This window comes from Pseudorasbora parva, chromosome 3 (genome assembly GCF_024679245.1).
Source record: "Pseudorasbora parva isolate DD20220531a chromosome 3, ASM2467924v1, whole genome shotgun sequence".
Lineage (NCBI taxonomy): Eukaryota > Metazoa > Chordata > Actinopteri > Cypriniformes > Gobionidae > Pseudorasbora > Pseudorasbora parva.
This window is the reverse complement of record NC_090174.1, coordinates 41,986,068-42,005,302: the sequence shown is the minus strand read 5'-3', so window position 1 is coordinate 42,005,302 and position 19,235 is coordinate 41,986,068. Positions and strand designations below refer to the sequence as shown.

The 19,235-nt window shown below is 37.6% G+C and overlaps 1 protein-coding gene and 1 long non-coding RNA gene across 3 annotated transcripts in view; one reads left to right on the top strand and one right to left on the bottom strand.

The window, feature by feature from the left end:
- LOC137071180 (uncharacterized) overlaps nt 1-19,235 on the bottom strand; it is a 157,171-nt gene that overhangs the window by 62,976 nt on the left and 74,960 nt on the right. The gene's annotated exons all lie outside the window — the stretch shown is intronic.
- zmat4a (zinc finger, matrin-type 4a) overlaps nt 1-19,235 on the top strand; it is a 129,913-nt gene that overhangs the window by 84,760 nt on the left and 25,918 nt on the right. The window contains exons 5-6 of one of the 2 annotated variants that reach the window (XM_067438928.1): nt 342-566; nt 17,505-17,601. In XM_067438928.1, the coding sequence (XP_067295029.1) occupies nt 342-566; nt 17,505-17,601 (322 nt within the window). The remainder of the gene's footprint in view (nt 1-341; nt 567-17,504; nt 17,602-19,235) is intronic. The other variant, XM_067438929.1, reaches the window with a different exon arrangement.

Sequence of the window (19,235 nt, the reverse complement as noted above, 5' to 3'; positions counted from 1 at the left end):
TGCCAAACCTCTGCAGGCTTACTAAAAACACATTCCCAGCATATTTAGCAATTGCGCTCAAATTCGAAGTTGTAATGCATCAAATAGCATAAATAATCTGTTAAATTAATATTCCACACTGTAATAATAATAATAATAATAATAATAATAATAATGTTACCTGCTCAGATACAATAATATTTTAAGTTTCTATTTATTAAACAAATTTCCTTCATCGTATTAACTCAATTTTTTTACTTAAATAAACTCAATTTTAAGGCAGCCATGCTACTTACTGTAAATTATACCAAAAATATTTTTTTACAGTGCATTGCAAGGCTTGTTCTGTTTTGTTTCTTTAGAGGTGCCACCTAGTCCAGTGAAAACGCCCTCCTCAGAAACTTCACCTGTGAGCTCGACCCGTCAGCACCGGGATTCTGATCGCTACTGTCAGCTGTGTAATGCTTGGTTTAACAACCCCGGAATGGCACAGCAACACTACGATGGCAAAAAGCACAAGAAGAACGCAGCACGTGCAGACCTGCTGGAACAACTAGGGAAAACTTTAGACATGGGAGAAATGAAAGGTACAGACTTTTAAACCCTGTCTTAATGTCTTCTTATTGCTGCATGATTACTTTTGCTGTTAGTTCATTACAGGCTATCTGAATGATAAAAGATTTGTATTGTTTTACTGTCCTGCAGGTCTTTGGTAGAAAAGATGTTTGATAGTAATGGCCAGTGCAGCTGACTAGAAATATATTGGTTGGTTCTATGAAACAGAGGTTGAATGCAAATATTTTCAGTGTTTTTTCTTAAACTCATTCCTAGAGATTTTTACATTATCGATGTGTTATATTTCATTTAAAAAACTCACCCCATAGACATCTCAGCAAAAGACTTAACAAAACTAAATGTAATGTTACATGTATTTACAATAGTAATAACTATAAATTAGGCATACTTACATGAAAGTAGCCCTAAACAAAACCCTAATCATACCCTACCCCTATACTAAGTACATGTAATTTATTACTATTACTCAGTACTTAAAGGGACAATGTCATTTTTACTGCTTGAGTCTATCTGTACAATAGTTGGGTTTCCATCCAAATGTTTAGCAAATATTTTCAAAGTTTGCACCAAAAGAAAAAACACAAAAATGTGGTGAAAGCCGTGTGGTGGAAACATAGCTAATGTCACCTGATCAAGGTCACAAATATACGATCTATTTTTTCCCTCCATTTTGTTAAGACTTCCATTATGCAGCACAGAAATGTCACAAATATCAGATCATTTTGCTTTGATGCGGCGATGTCTTTAAAAGTAAATGCATTCATCTTGAAGAAGGAATTCAGTGTTGTGTGACTTTTTATATGACCTCTTTGTTACTCAAAGAATAAGAGCTCAATGCCAAACTGTGAGGTCACAAACCTCTGTTACTCATATCATATTTCACTTGAAGGCTATTCCCAGCTTAGAGTGATAGTTGGTGCCGTGGGGCTCACTTCTTCGATGGATTAATGAAACCGCTCACATAATACAATAAAACTTCCTCTCAATGTGTCTTTTACTTCCCTTGCCTCATCTCCAGCCTGGGCGCCAAGAGAATAAAAGCAATAGGTCTGTGTGTCCACGGTACAGGCTATTCATTTCTAAAGGGCTTGAAAAGTGTGATCTCCCATTGTCTCATGGCTCACATAATGTCAATAACAATTACATATACATTTTCTCTCAGCTGAGCAAGAGAGTCCAGGCTAGCAAGGGCTTGAATTGGCTAGAAGAATGGTTCAGTAACATGGGATGTTTCCACTCATTAGAGCTAAAGGACTCACTCCGGTACATATCAAAGCTTTGGAGAGAATGCCGCTGTGAGACTGAGCTGATGTTGGGTTTAGTTTGTTTGGGCTGGAGGTTATCCCCAGCTTAGAGTGATGGATGGTGGATTCAGAGCATCCTTGTTAATGGAAGAAACACTAGAGACTTGGCCTGGCTCAAAGTGACTATTACTTTGACTGTCAGCACAAGATTAGAATTGAAAACAATTAGAATGGGTGCTAAATTAAACAATTATCTGGATACTTTAATTCTTTGAGAAGAGAAGTTATTCACATAGGGTTAGGTTAGACAAACAGATTTATTTTATACCTGTATGTTGCCAGTGGCCAATGACTGAACACTTTTCGCTTGCAAGTAATCGTATGATGATAAAATGTACTGACAATTAGTATTATCGTTTAATATTGAATTATCATTAAAACCGTGTTTAATTATCGTGATTTTGAAAACTCACCCGAAATCCTGTGGCAGGGGCAGCTCAAAGCATTTTTTGAATGAGAAGAAATGGCAGTAAGCAGTGACCGCGCCGGGAGATTTTTCAGCCTTTTAAAAGGACAAATCTGAGGTGTGGTCATATTTTGGCTTTTACAAAAGTTCTGAGGGAAACCTAATTGAGTATAGTCACCCTATCTGCAGAACATTGCTGCAATAGGGGGAAAACACTTAAAATAGGCAGACTGTTGTATAGTGAACACAAGGCAAGTTAACACTGACCTCAATACTAAAACTACGTCTAGGAAATAATTGGACAAAATATTGTTTTGAGTTGAAATATTTTACCTCACCCACTTTAAATAAACGTGAAGCTTCTGCAAAGAAAAGTTTGCAGCAAGTGGTTTTGAGCCTAAAGACGAACAAACGAGATGATGTACTGTATATTCATTGTACACTTTACACAGATTTTTTTAATTAATTACACAGATTATTTTTTTACCACATTATTATGGGCAAATATCCATTTTGTACAACATACTAAATAATCGCACGACGAGATGATCACAAAAATAGTAGTATTAATAGTGAAGTCCTGATTTAATTTAATCAAAAACTGAGACGCAAGATGACAGGTTGCATTTGAATAAAACGAGGGAACGCATCCGTTGTGATACATGGATGTGTTGTGTTGTGTTGCTTGCTATTGGCGACGTTCATAAGGAAAGAAATGCTACAAAACAGATTTATGCTTAAAGTGCATAGTGCCACTTGTTTTGTGTTGATTTTCAAATATAAAATAATATAATATTGCTAATCATGATAATTTTGCTCACTATAATCGTGACATGAAATTTTCATACAGCCCCATCCCTAGTGCAAGTATATTCTCCAGAATATTTAAATCTTTGACGACTGAATAACTGCAATTCACCTTTATTCCACAAGGTGGCAATGTCTGATACAAAACAATGAAGTGATGTTTCTCTCAGTTCCCACAGCCAGAAAACAAAAGAATAAGAAGTATCATCAGCAAAACTTGAAATGGCTCAGCGATTAACTGCAGCGCAAACTGAACGCAAGCAGATATTAAATGTCAGTTACTTGATGGTGGATCTGGTGAAGAAGCTGTCAGCAATCAAAATATTGATTTTGAAAATGATAGTTTCGATATGTTTGAGATGGTGAATATGAAACGCTGAATGTACTGAGAAATTAACTCTGACTAGGGCAGTGATGATGGTATAAAACATCTGCTCAGGCTTAACCCTTCCAAGCTCCAAAAGGTAACAAAATTTGCTTTATTTTACTCTGTTACTCTAATATCAGGATAATTAGAGATCCATCCGTGTTAGATATAGATCTGGGTCATTAAGGACCCGAATATGTAATCATTATTGGTGAACCATTCATGCATTTAAGGGTTAAAGAAACATTTTAGAGTATGTTTAAAACAGCAAATAGGTTGGGAAAATTGAGTAAACAATTAAAGGGATAGTTTATCTGCTTACCCCCGGGTCATCGAATATGCAATTAGACCCCTTTGACATGCATTATACGAGCAACGGTTGAAGTTAAAAATATTAATTTGTGTTCTACTGAAGAAACAAACACACTTACATTTTGGATGCACCAGGGGTAAGCAGATAAACATCAACATTTCATTTCTGGGTGAACAATCCCTTTAAAACTTGGTTTAAAAAAAGAAAAATCACAACTTCAATTCATTCAAGTAATGAATCAAGTAAACAGTCAGTAATAAAAATAAGAACTAAAAAACAAATGACAATAGAACAAATAAATACAACAAAGATACAGATACTGTTGTTTTTTCCCCCTGTTGATGTTTTTTGAGTTAACATTATTGACACAGACAGGAGCAGGTATATCCTAAGGTTGCTTTCACTTTAAGACCTACAATAATGCACAGACCTTACAGACACACGTCCCAAACTTGTTCACTCAAGACATAACTGCCAAGACGGACATTTAGGCATAATTATTTGTGTATTTGTCCATTCAAGATTAGTAAGCCTAGAAATAATACATATTTCGTAATTCTCACATGAGCGCTGACAGGCGGCAAACGCGTGCACAGACACAGGCTGACATGGGTCCGTGTGTCAGTACACAATTGAATTTGTCATTTATGGCGCATTTATAGCTCTTTGTTTATTGGGATATCAGAGAATATTTTTTTATTCAGAAGACATCCATTAAATTGATGAAAAGTTACAGTAAAGACATTTAAAATGTTTTATTTCAAATAAATGCTGTTCTTCAGAACTTTCTATTCATCCAACGATCAAGTGATACTAAAGATTGAAATAATGGCTGCTGTAAACTCAGCTGTCATCACAGGTAGGCCTGTCACAATAACACATTTTGCTGGACGATAAATTGGCCAGAAAAATAATTGCAATATGATAATATTGGCGTTCTGAGACAATTTTCATCTAAAATAATGATAATGGCATAATAATGCAGGTAACATTTTTCACAGATCAATTTTAGACTATTTAACACTGAAAACGAAAAACATTTTAAAAATCCACAATAAATTAACAAAAAACAAAAACAATGGATGAAAACTGCAATGGATGATTGTTTTAGGTGCATATTAGGGGTGGCACGGTTCACAAAACCCACGGTTTGGTTCATATCACGGTTTTAGGGTCACAAAACCGTTAACACTCCAGAAACGTGCTTCAACATATCACATATAGCCTAATTATCAACAATTTAGGATAGAGTATTTAAAAAAAAGTTATATCATGTAATCTTGCACAAACTGAACTTGACTTGACCATCTCTGAGGAAAGCTAGGTGAGATTTTGAAACAGCAAGAGAGAAGACATTGATGACATGCTTTTCATTTATTTGGCAAAAAAAGGAGAATGTGTATCGCTATCTCTACAGGAACTCATGTGACACAAAGATTGAACTGAATAATTAACTTGCATTTATCAAACTACCATCTTCAGTGTAGCTTTAAGCCTCGTTTATACTCGACGTGTCCGCACAAGTGCGAAGGTGCCCGCGGCAAAAATGACGTCAATGCGGAGTGTGCGAGACCCCACTTGGCGGTGTGCAAGTCAAATTTTGTAACTTTGCGTGTGGCTCCGCAACCGAAGAACGAGATCCAGAAGAATCTGGCTGTGCATGACGTCTCATCAGACCAGCACCTGTCAACGAGAGAGACGAGGAAAACAAACAAGCATGCAAGTGGAAATTATCATGGCCAAAAAAAATGTGAGCTATTTTTTTTTTTTTTTTTTTGTGCGATTAATTGATTTATTGACTTTATCGCGAAAGGCCTAATCACAGGAGTAACTGTAACTATATGAAAACAGTTCAGCAATAATATTTTGCAAAAATACAGTAAAACTATTTGACCCTAAACTTTTGAACAGAAGGTGAAAGTTTTGAGTAAATGTTAAAATGTCAAATGAAACTAGACAATCTGCTGAACCATATGATATTCTGTCATTTAACATTAATCTGTACTTTCTTCAGAGGTGTGACCCCAGAGTGAGTGAAAATTGTACCTTTACATTTGTACTCGGTGAGTTTTAAACTGATGATGCTACAACCATCCCCGTCCTTCCTATCCAGTTATTATTTCTGATGCTTTCAGTTTGCATTCATTGTCACACTGTCATGTGTGCATCAGAAAGGCCTGGACCAAAATGGACCTGTAGAAATAGCCAGTCAGTATATACTGGCACCACAACTGATCTTTCATACACATTTCCTCTTCGCTGGGTTAAGGAGGGAAAAATGGATAAGCTAACCATCTCTGCAATTTTCCCCTTGGCTGCCCGTTCTCACTGTCCTCCCTGCAAGGTCTCTCACTAATGTCACCTAGTCATTACTCCAGCCAGGAAATGTCAGCGCAGACACTGCAGAGTTCGGTAGTACTCCTCTGATGGCTTCTCTCCAACGTGATTATCAATTAGTAATGATGTGGCAAATCACCCTAACAGCCAGCGAGAGAGCGAGTGTGTTATTTGGCAGAGAAGGGAATGTTGCAGGAGAACTTGCTGCCTAATTCATCGGGCTGGGAGCTGCTGGTGGCAGGCTCATCTTTCACACACAGCGTTAACACCTACAACACTTGCCTCTGTCTCTATTTCAGTATCCCTCCCCTTTTTTTTTCTTCTGTCTGCTTGCCTTAGACTTTTCTGCCTTTTCTCTCTTTGCATATATCTGTCCCGGGCATCCTTTGAATGTTGTCTGCTGTTCAGAGCATCAGAGAGGGAGGCAGCAGTCACACTTTGAAGACCGCAACATCATGAAATATTCATAGATTTTCTGTTGAGCAGTACGTCTGCGTGGTTTTTCGCATACATGTGTGTATCTGTGAGTGCACGGCACGTTTTCTCTTTCCTGCAGCTTTGAATTGCAGCACCTCTCTATTTAAAGTACACAAAGGGAGGGCTACCGTTATTTTTCAAGTAAACTTCAATGGGTTCTCCTGCGCTGTAGAAAAGGGGTCACTAACCAGGTGGTGTACTCCAGTTAAACATTATAACAAATGCAAAAGTTTTTTTGTTTTTTGTTTTACAGCTGTAAACTTCAACTGTATGCAGTGATTGGGGCGGTTATGCAGTTGATGAAGAACTAACAAAGAATTGGAGTCATTGCTTCTTCTGAACTTGGAAGAATGATTTACTGATCAAAGGATATTTAAACAAAATAAGGACAATACATACATAGTTATGTAATACATATATTTGTAAATGTATTTCAGTCAGTTGGTTAAAATAGAATGGATGGATGGATGGATGGATGGTAGATAGATGGACAAACAGACAGACATCTCTTTGTAACTAGCATGGTGTTGATCAGCAGTTATATTTAAATAAGGCAAAAATGTAATACATGATATTTGAAAATCAATTTATATCAGTTAGCTATTGATTGATTTACATGTGTATCTATTAATTTTCTATTTCTACTTTTCTTATAGCTGTTACTGTGAAGGTGTTTTTCCTTTTATCACATATTTTTTAATTTTATTTATATTTCATCCTTGGTGGCTTTTTAGGACCCAGTTTTGTTTGTACAGATATATTTAGTGCTCATAAATGTTTCCTGCTCTGAAACTAAACTGCATCCGTACAGTGAGGTGTTTGTGGTGTGCAGTAATAGATGTCTAAAGCCTGTCAAATTTAGTTTTTTTTCTGCAGTGAACTGAAGAGCAGACCTCATTTCCCTCTTCCTCTTTTGCTCTTCACTCCGAGTCATTTTCCTCATGTACGAGTGTGCAGTTGCTATTTTCACCCTCACATTCATCCAACCCATCCTTTTAACACTTAACACTGAACAAAAACCTGACTCATTAGAGGGCCAATCCATAGTCATTTTGAAAGAGGCAGCAAATGGGGATTATTTTCCTCTTTCACAACACTCTGATAGACAGTGGAGGAAGCCCTTGTGATTTGAGCTGTCATTTCACAGTGTTGGAATTATGCATGATGGCCTCTTTTTTCAAAGCAATCTGTCTCACAAAGCTATCATGTTGCAGTTTTCATGCTGACAACATTTGATGAACATTTTATTTACAGTATTTATTTTATATTTTCTGTTTACTCATTCCAAGCAAAATGCTGGCAATAATAACACTGCAAAGCATGTAACATTGCACAAAACCTTCTAATATGTAACATCAATCCGAGGCTTTCACCATATTCTCAGCAAAACAAAATGGTAACTTGCTTTGTGTTTTTAGACAGTTATTTTATTATTTAGCAATGCAATGACTGAAAGAAACACTCCACTTTTTTTCTTTTCTTTTTAAAAAAAAAGGCTTTTTTCAAAGTCCCTTAGAATTAAACCGTTGAGTTTTACCGGTTTCAAATTCATTCGGCCGATCTCTGTATCTGGCAGTAGCACTTTTAGCATAGCTTAAACTTAGCATACATAATTGAATCTATTTTCTAATTGGATAAAAAAAAATCTGTATTTATTTTAATAATTTCATTTCACATTCTGGCCAATTATGTGCTAAAAACAATGTTGATACTGAAGGCTATAAATAAATACATTGTATAATGTAGGCATGTAGTAATAATTTTAGTCCAAATTATTGCGCTCCATCTGTTTGGTGCGTGGTGGTGCTGGTTCACGGAAGCCTGAATTTTAGCATATATTTACTTGCAGAGGGCTCGTCCTGTCCTCCTGACAGAAAAATTGACATATTTGCATGACTTTTGAAAATTTACAGATGGAGAATATACCTGTGAAATGTAAGTTAAGCTGTGCACTGAAGAAAGCACCGCATTTAAAATGCATATATTTTCTGTTTACTCATTCCAAGCAAAATGCTGGCAATAATAACACTGCAAAGCATGTAACATTGCACAAAACCTTCTAATATGTAACATCAATCCGAGGCTTTCACCATATTCTCAGCAAAACAAAATGGTAACTTGCTTTGTGTTTTTAGACAGTTATTTTATTATTTAGCAATGCAATGACTGAAAGAAACACTCCACTTTTTTTCTTTTCTTTTTAAAAAAAAAGGCTTTTTTCAAAGTCCCTTAGAATTAAACCGTTGAGTTTTACCGGTTTCAAATTCATTCGGCCGATCTCTGTATCTGGCAGTAGCACTTTTAGCATAGCTTAAACTTAGCATACATAATTGAATCGGATAAGACCATTAGCATCGCGCTCGAAAATTTAGTTACATTGTGTACTAAGATTGACGGAAATTTAAAAGTTGTGATTTTTTTAGACTGATATGGCTAGGAACTATTCTCATATTCTTGCATAATAATCACGAAACTTTGCTGCTGTACGATGGGTTCAGTCGCACAATAATAATATGTGTGTATATGTGAATTTTATATTTTGGTTAAACTATATAAGGTGCTTTTACCACATAATTGAGGTACTGTAATTATTAGTAGCATATTTGAATATAATCAGGTGAGATACTAATTTAATTATGTTGTGTTCTATTTGCACCGGTAAATATGGGGACTGGCCGTGGGCTTTTTCAATTTGATATGGTTGATGTGTTTTTTCTGCAGCAGAAGTGAATCAACGTTTGCTGAATTACCCACCACTTAGGTGCCATCTGCCTGTCACTGTACAAATATGGGCATATTTTTCTCATTCATTGCTGTTTAGCATATTTTTCCCATATTTAAATCCACACAGCAGAGCTAATGACAAATTTATGTAATCACATGGAACTCTGAGGCAAAAACATTTACATTTACAATAAAAACATGATTCAAGCCTGTTCGACAGGTTAGTGCTTGATAATGTGCTGATTACGACAGGATGTTTTGAATTTGACCTCTGCTCTTATGCTCATGCATGAAACACTGTCCAGAATCTTTCTGTTCTCAAGGCTCCCTGCAATCATATGCTTGGGTTTCCTGGCTCAGTGAGTCAAAGCGAGGTCTGTACTGTACCATCAGGCAGGCAGATGTCCCAAAGGTGAAAAATAGATGAACCAGTGTTGCCTTGAAGTTCATAAATGTTCAACTTGACAGTGCGCTTGTCCTGTACTGTATTGGCATTACTAGATATGTGGAGGAATTAGTGGAGAGAGCATGTGGACATATACACATGGTTACTCGTGCTTACTCGTTCTCTAGACAGACAGACAGACATCCATGGTTCCGAACCCGATCAGCTTCACTGATTTGTAAGCAATCTGATCACTGTTAACCTTTTTTCAGATAAAATAAAAAATAAAATAAAAATTGATGCTGCCTTTATTATATCTTTGTTACATTTAATGGTAATTATGTAATTACATTATTTTAACAGGGTACTAAATAATCACACAAAAAATATTCATTATACAGCGACCATTTTAATAAGTATTTAAAATGTGGTTTCTGCATAACACAGGATATCAGGATACTTAATAGGGCTGGGCACAACATATTGGTTGAATGGCGATACATGGTATATATCCTGCTATTTTCTAATTGGATAAAAAAAAATCTGTATTTATTTTAATAATTTCATTTCACATTCTGGCCAATTATGTGCTAAAAACAATGTTGATACTGAAGGCTATAAATAAATACATTGTATAATGTAGGCATGTAGTAATAATTTTAGTCCAAATTATTGCGCTCCATCTGTTTGGTGCGTGGTGGTGCTGGTTCACGGAAGCCTGAATTTTAGCATATATTTACTTGCAGAGGGCTCGTCCTGTCCTCCTGACAGAAAAATTGACATATTTGCATGACTTTTGAAAATTTACAGATGGAGAATATACCTGTGAAATGTAAGTTAAGCTGTGCACTGAAGAAAGCACCGCATTTAAAATGCATTAAACACAACAAGTATGTACGTATACGTGTATAATCTGTCTGTCAGCACAAGAAGCCTATCGCTCAGAGAATCTGACAGGGCAAGCTGCTTTAAACTACATGTTAACTATATCTTACCAGTTATTGTTATGTTTATGGGGTTATGTTTATTATTAGACCCCTTTGACATGCATTATACGAGCAACGGGGTGAGTTAAAAATCTTAATTTGTGTTCTACTGAAGAAACAAACACACCCTAAATCTTGGATACCCTGGGGGTAAGCATATAAACATCAACTTTTAAACTATCCCTTTAAAGCTCTCATTTGAATATGCTACTATCCCACGTGCTGATGTCATCAAATTGCAATCGTTTCATGAGCTCGGCCAAGTTTAGTGAGTAGGCCTTGGCAGACTATGACCCTGTCACTTGTTCAGCACTGTTCCTTCCTTGGACCACTTTTGAAAGATACTGACCACTGCAGACCGGGAACACCCAACAAGAGCTGCAGTTTTAGAGAAGCTCTGACCCAGTCATCTAACCATCACAATTTGTCCCTTGTAAAAAATATATCCCACCCACAAACAGGTGCCATGATGAAGAGGCGGTAAAAGTGGTCATCAAGTCATAATGGTCATAATCTTATGCCTATATATGTATATATACATACACACATATATAGATACATGGATACATACACACACACACACACACACACACACACACACACACACACACACACAGTGTAATGGTTAGTGAATAATAGTCTAACTATTATTCTAAGTAGTTTAAGTTTAAACTTTAGGATCGACAGATTGGGATCTCAGTAAGTATGTCCCAGGGCATGTCCCAGTTCAGTGGTGTTATGATCCCTGACGAGACTAGAAGCCTGAGGTTATAATATCCCTGAAGGCATCGTTAAATTTTATTGTGCCCTAGGAATTCTGCAAGCTGTTGGTTCAGTTCCATCTACTTCACATTTTTATTCTAAATATCATTCTCAGCCAAATGGTCAAAACGTCTTTTAACGGTCAAAATGTTTTTTTAAATAAATTATATTTATACTGGGAGTGCAGAATTATTAGGCAAATGAATATTTTGACCACATCATCCGTTATGCATGTTGTCTTACTCCAAGCTGTATAGGCTGGAAAGCCTACTACCAATTAAGCATATTAGGTGATGTGCATGTAATGAGAAGGGGTGTGGTCTAATGACATCAACACCCTATATCAGGTGTGCATAATTATTAGGCAACTTCCTTTCCTTTGGCAAAATGGGTCAAAAGAAGGACTTGACAGGCTCAGAAAAGTCAAAAATAGTGAGATATATTGCAGAGGGATGCAGCAGTCTTAAAATAGCCAAGCTTCTGAAGCGTGATCATCAAACAATCAAGTGTTTCATTCAAAATAGTCAACAGGGACTTTTTTTTTGGAAAAACCAAGGCGCAAAATAACTGCCCGTGAACTGAGAAAAGTCAAGCGTGCAGCTGCCAAGATGCCACTTGCCACCAGTTTGGCCATATTTCAGAGCTGCAACATCACTGGAGTGCCCAAAAGCACAAGGTGTGCAATACTCAGAGACATGGCCAAGGTAAGAAAGGCAGAAAGTCGACCACCACTGAACAAGACACACAAGCTGAAACGTCAAGACTGGGCCAAGAAATATCTCAAGACTGATTTTTCTAAGGTTTTATGGACTGATGAAATGAGAGCCATGGGTCTTGATGGGCCAGATGGATGGGCCCGTGGCTGGATTGGTAAAGGGCAGAGAGCTCCAGTCCGACTCAGACGCCAGCAAGGTGGAGGTGGAGTACTGGTTTGGGCTGGTATCATCAAAGATGAGCTTGTGGGGCCTTTTCGGGTTGAGGATGGAGTCAAGCTCAACTCCCAGTCCTACTGCCAGTTTCTGGAAGACACCTTCTTCAAGCAGTGGTACAGGAAGAAGTCTGCATCCTTCAAGAAAAACATGATTTTCATGCAGGACAATGCTCCATCACACGCGTCCAAGTACTCCACAGCGTGGCTGGCAAGAAAGGGTATAAAAGAAGAAAATCTAATGATATGGCCTCCTTGTTCACCTGATCTGAACCCCATTGAGAACCTGTGGTCCATCATCAAATGTGCGATTTAAAACGAGGGAAAACAGTACACCTCTCTGAACAGTGTCTGGGAGGCTGTGGTTGCTGCTGCACGCAATGTTGATGGTGAACAGATCAAAACAGACAGAATCCATGGATGGCAGGCTTTTGAGTGTCCTTGCAAAGAAAGGTGGCTATATTGGTCACTGATTTGTTTTTGTTTGGTTTGAAATGTATATTGAATGTCAGAAATGTATATTTGTGAATGTTAAGATGTTATATTGGTTTCACTGGTAAAAACAAATAATTGAAATGGGTATAAATTTGTTTTTTGTTAAGTTGCCTAATAATTATGCACAGTAATAGTCACAGATATCCCCCTAAAATAGCTAAAACTAAAAACTAAAAACTAAAACTTCCAAAAATATTCAGCTTTGATATTAATGAGTTTGTGTTCATTGAGAACATGGTTGTTGTTCAATAATAAAATAAATCCTCAAAAATACAACTTGCCTAATAATTCTGCACTCCCTGTATGTATGTATGCTTATGTATGTATATATATACACACACACACACACACACACACACACACACACACACAATACTACAACAACAGGTACCACTCATCTTTACTACAAATAGGAAAAAGAGGCTACAATTTGCACAAGCTCACCAAAATTGTACAGTTGAAGACTGGAAAAATGTTGCCTGGTCGATTTCTGTTGAGATATTCAGATGGTAGAGTCAGAATTTGGCGTAAACAGAATGAGAACATGGATCCATCATGCCTTGCTACCACTATGCAGGCTGCTGGTGGAGGTGTAATGGTAATGGGGGATGTTTTCTTGCCACACTTTAGGCCCCTTAGTGCCAATTGGGCATCGTTTAAATGCCACAGTTCCCCTGAGCATTGTTTCTGACCATGTCCATCCCTTCATGACCACCATGTACCCATCCTCTGATGGCTACTTCCAGCAGGATAATGCACCATGTCACAAAGCTCGAATCAATTCAAATTGGTTTCTTGAACATGACAATGAGTTCACTGTACTAAAATGGCCCCCACAGTCACCAGATCTCAACCCAATAGAGCATCTTTGGGATGTGGTGGAACAGGCGTTTCGTGCCCTTGATGTGCATCCCACAAATCTCAATCAACTGCCAGATGCTATCCTATGAATATGGGCCAACATTTCTAAAGAATGCTTTCGGCACCTTGTTGAATCAATGCCATGTAGAATTAAGGCAGTTCTGAAGGTGAGAGGGGGTCAAACACAGTATTAGTATGGTGTTCCTAATAATCCTTTAGGTGTGTATTTTATTTATATATATATATATATATATATATATATATATATATATATATATAAACCAACTGTGAAATGAGTAGAGAAAACAGGCAACATTCAATCTCTGGTAATTTATTCCACTTGTGGTTCCTCTAGTCCCATTCGGAAGATGTGCTGGCTAACAGTAATAAATCTGAGACAATGGCGACAAAGATGAGAGAGACTTCACAGGAGTTATGCACTGGTTGACTCTTTATTGCTTATGTGTTCCGTTGGCAGCACGACAAGCAGAACGGATGGCTAACATTGATGGATGCCCGGGCGGTGCTCAATTATTTCACCTTTTCAAAAAGCATTTGAGAGGCGGCCTGTCAAAAGGCCAGCTGTGAGTCACCACGAGCTATACGGTTCCGCCACATCCTCTCAATTTCAGGACCCAAGAGTGTGTGGGGAATAAGGAGGGGTTGTTTTTATCCCACCAATAAAATAAACTGACTGTAAACATAGAGGCGATCATGGTCATCAGCAGGCCCAGATTGAATCAGTACTCACAAAACTCAGCTGAAATTCTGCAGAAATCCCCCCGCTCCCCAAAAAATGCAATAAAAAAAAATCTGCCGATTCTTTATGTGGCCATCCGTCTGAGACATAGGTACATTGTACAAATGTTAAACTGCTGAAGTAAAAAAATATTTTGTTTATGACTGTGTATCCAGGTGCATTAAAAGTTGTGAAGGGAAAATATTGTTTTTTGCTGTGCTGTTCAGTTTCACTGTTGCTGATATGATTAGCAACTTTTAAAAACTCCTGCTGGCTGCCCAGTGGCAGAAATAATCAGGCTCTTGGGTATAACAGAGACAGAGAAGGAAGTCTTTGTTCCCAGTCTGTCAGTGTCACTTTTTTTTTTTTTTTTTTTTGCCAACTTGCTGTAATACACAGCAAGTGCATATCAACGGAGGCAGGACACTCTATATGTATGAGAATGGTTAAAATTAAGCATGATGGTAAATGGACTGCATTCATATAGCGCTTTTAACAGACCCTATGGCCATCCAAAGCGCTTTACATTTTTGCCTCACATTCACCCATTCATACACCGACGGCGATGTCAGCCATGTAAGGCGCCATCCAGCTCGCCGGGAGCAGCTGGGGTTAGGTGTCTTGCTCAAGGACACCTCGACACTTGGTCAAGTGGAACCGGGGATCGAACCACCAACCTTTCGGTTTGTAGACAAGCTACATGAACCACTGAGCCACTGCCGCCCCATGATGATGAATCAACAGCCAAGACATTAATTTCTGCATACCCTTCTCCTCCAAATGTTGTTTATGGGCTTAACTCAATTTGGTCGAGGAGATTGCAAAGACCATTTTTCAGCTGCAATATCATTAGTGCAACATGACAGCAATTACACGGGATGCTTAATCCATAAGGGGTGGGGGTGGGGGGTTGTGGGCAGGAAACCGCACTGAAGGAGAGCCAAAGTGCTTCTGTGTCATGTAAGTGACAAGCTTTTTGCTGTCCAAAGTCAACACAAAAATGGGTAGATTTCAGGAAAGTAACTACCTAAAAGGAATGATGCTACTTTATTTTTTTACATTTTTAGTAGTGTGACTACTACTTTGATGTGACAGAACACTGTTTTTGTATGTATTTTTTTGCCATGTATTATTTAGTGTTGATGTATTATTACTCAAAGTAATTTATTACTAGCTACTTATTACATCTTCAACATTGTCATTAGATTACTACATGAATTACTCTCTAAATCCCTTATCAACCTCGCACAACACAAGGGTAGACAAAACCGCACTTTTGATTCTTTCAAATAAATAATATACAATAGCATAAAATATTTTTGAACTGACCAAAGTGTGTAAGAGGAGAAGGATACATGTTAACAACATTATGATAAATCCACAATAGAGGGAATGCGTTGATGTCACTTTCCCGCCGGAACACGCCCCCTCAGCCGGGGCTGAGTGGCAGAACAGCTGCTGTGTGACTGGAGTTAATAGAGGAAAACATGAGTTGACCAAACAATTATCAGTTTAAACTAAAAGTGTGGGCTCAATATAGTGTTCCTTACAACTTACCACAGATTCAGTGATCCACAGATAATGACATGCAGCCAGGAATCATCTTTCCCTGACATTTTTATGAGCCTGATTTCGACATGATTATTATATAACTGTCAGTCATCATATTTTTCGAGTGAATCCCGCATGTATATACGGATGGGTCAGTGTATTAAAGCGTGTATGTGGCCACTTGTCACGAATGGAAAACAAAAGTTTTATTCAAATTCTGAATATATTATAAACCTATTAATAAAAAATAAATAATAATTGTATTGCCCAGACAGCATTGGAAAGTGTGCTCCCTTAATAATCACTAAAAGCTGTCACTCATTCAATAAATGCAATCTCTCAAAGTTCCGCTGTGAAGCTGGAATACAATATCTCTTATTTTCACAATGTCTGCACTTACAGAGACGCGCTTGTTAACTGAACTCAGCACCTGGACAAACACTCGAGCGCTGAGTGGATTCCAAGTTCAACACCTGTGATTGGCCAATTCGGTTGTAGATATCTACAAACATGTCTGTGATTGGCTACATTACTCACCAAGGCAATAACACGTTGGAAATGTAATTATTTATCGAGTGCAAATACAGATACACACTGGATCACACACTACACACTAATAATATGCTATTATGATGAATTCTTACATAGGATTAAAGATCCAGACAAGCAGTTATGAGCAGCGTTCTCTGATGAAGAAGAAATGTAAAGTTTCAAAGTGGCTTTCCCAACACTGAAAATGAATATGAAGAGTACTCCTTTCAGCCAACTTTCACTCTTTTAATTTTACTTCATAGCTGCTTAAGAGTGACACACTTCCTGGCTTCCCCTCTCTCGCCCTTACAAGTGCGACAACATCAGTATCCCAAACTGCACTACAAGCCACACGGTATTGTCAAATATTTATAATGTCACTTGACACACACACACACACACACACACACAAAGAGAACACAGGAGCTTCAAAAGGTCCGCCATTCCTAGGCATCTCATTTCATGGAGAGACCTTCCATTGTAATTTCCTAGTTCTTAAAAACTCAAATAAATAAATAAAGGCTTGGCATTTCTATATTTATGTCTCTTTAATTGATTCTCTCCACACACATTCCCTCAGGGTACGGTAATCAGGAGAGTTGATCAGGCAGAACTGCGAAACACAGCAGAGCAGTGACCCGTGTGAGCCGCGGCTGACTGAGAGCGATAGAGACCAGTGTTATCTCATTCCCCACTCCTTCTGTTCTGGGGAATGACATGATAAGGGTTTATTGACCACTCTGCTTTTAGCTTAGCGTGGTGGAGAGGCCATGTATAAAAATTGTGCTTGTAATGTTTTTTTTGTTTTTTTTTAAAGAATATTATATTTTGTCCTCTAAATAAAGATAATGTCATTGAAATACATCTGTGATAAGATTTCACAGCTGCTTAGTTTTTCTTGGTTGCCATGTTAGGTTATGTGCATTAGAATTGTTGTACTTAAGACATTATTTGCTTGTGTCTGTTTTCTCTGTAGGTCTAAAACGCTGCTACACATGTGATGTCTGCAGTGTCACATTGAATTCAGTGGCGCAGTATCATGCACACCTGCAGGGCTCCAAGCACCAAAACAAGTGAGTGCCAATGTGCTGTGTACTCTTTGTAGTTGTTTTATTAAATTCACTATATTGGAAATTGTAAATAATTGTATAAAATTGTAAAAGTGAAGTAATTGTGTTAAAGTAATAGTCGCTTCCACAACTTGTCTCACTGACGCTCAAATTTAGGTGCAGAGCAGTGTGTGGAAATTGTGAGAAAATTAAGCACAAAATGAAACCGTGTGAGGAAATGTCACACAAGGACAGAGATACTGATATGATCCATGCTTTTTATTTGAATATAATAATCTAAAATTCCAGTTGAAGTCAGCGAACAGAGGGAGTGGCTGACAACGATGACGTTGAGCGCTAGTTTGAGCTATAGTTCAGTAATGGTGGTGGAGAAAGGTGCGAGCCAAACTATTCGGTTAGTTGTGGCAACGCTGCTGAATATCCAGAAGTTGAAGTCAGAATGTTTACTGAGTTTTGTGGCAATGATGTTGTGGCCCTCCTCCCCACGGTGTTCGGGAAAAGTTGGATTTTCCAGCTCGCTCCGTTTATTTGATTTATTTATTTACAGGGACAGTGCATATTAATAAACATTTCTGTCAATATGCCAGAGTAAGCCAAAAGGCTATTTTTCACCTCTAGTCCCTAGACAGATGTCATCCTAAAAGAGAGTAAAAAGTTACATTTTACATAATATAACAACTACAATACAATTTAAACATTAGGCTACGCCTTTTTCACACAATCCATTTGCGGTGGTATGTGCTGCATATTTTTTTCTGTATGCGTGTTAGCCGGTTAGATCTTTCACACTGCACGCAGATGCGGTCCGTATACAGCAGTTTGGGGATCTTTGCCGCAGTCTATTTTTTTGCAGTGCTGGGCGCACTGAATTAGAGTGACAACGCATTGTTTGCATTAAACATGTATTGACACAAAAATCGAGTTATTTCAATCACCAAAAATGCATACCATGTTAAGTCTACTCTGTTTCAAAGTCAACACATGGCTTTTGCCTCTAATAAAGCCAGGAATACCCCACATTTAGGTAAATATGGAGACATAATGGATAGCACTCATGCTTTCAAGGAGGTGGAGAAACATTTTTTATGACCTGCAGGATTTCTTGTAAAAAAAGATTTTAAAATGAAAGAAAAGATGAGTCGGCTGTTTTTTCCTATTGTAAAAATTGGGATTTTTAGGCTATAACCTATTTTTCAATGTTTTTGCACTTGCGTGAACAACATTATAGGCCTATAGCTGAATCTAAAGTACTAGGCTATATAAATATAAAGTAATGAATTGAATGAATTGACCAGGCTATTATTGTTCAGCCTTAGCTGAAAATTGGTCTCGGTCTCACCATACAATCACAAACTCAATTAACAATACACAAATGTACTCTCTATGTAGAGTGCATTGTGGGGTTTTTTCTTTCCCTTTTGATGTCTATCAATGAAAGTGACATATTACAATTTTCACACTAGGTGATGATGATAATAAAAAAGGAGACTAAACTGTTCCGCTTAAGACATACTACAAACTAGAAGTAACTTTATAACTACATGTTCACTAACTCATTATTTTGCAACTACATGTCAAGTTACTCTTATTAGAGTATAAGAAGTCAAGTTACTCTCATTAAAGTATACTATTATGTT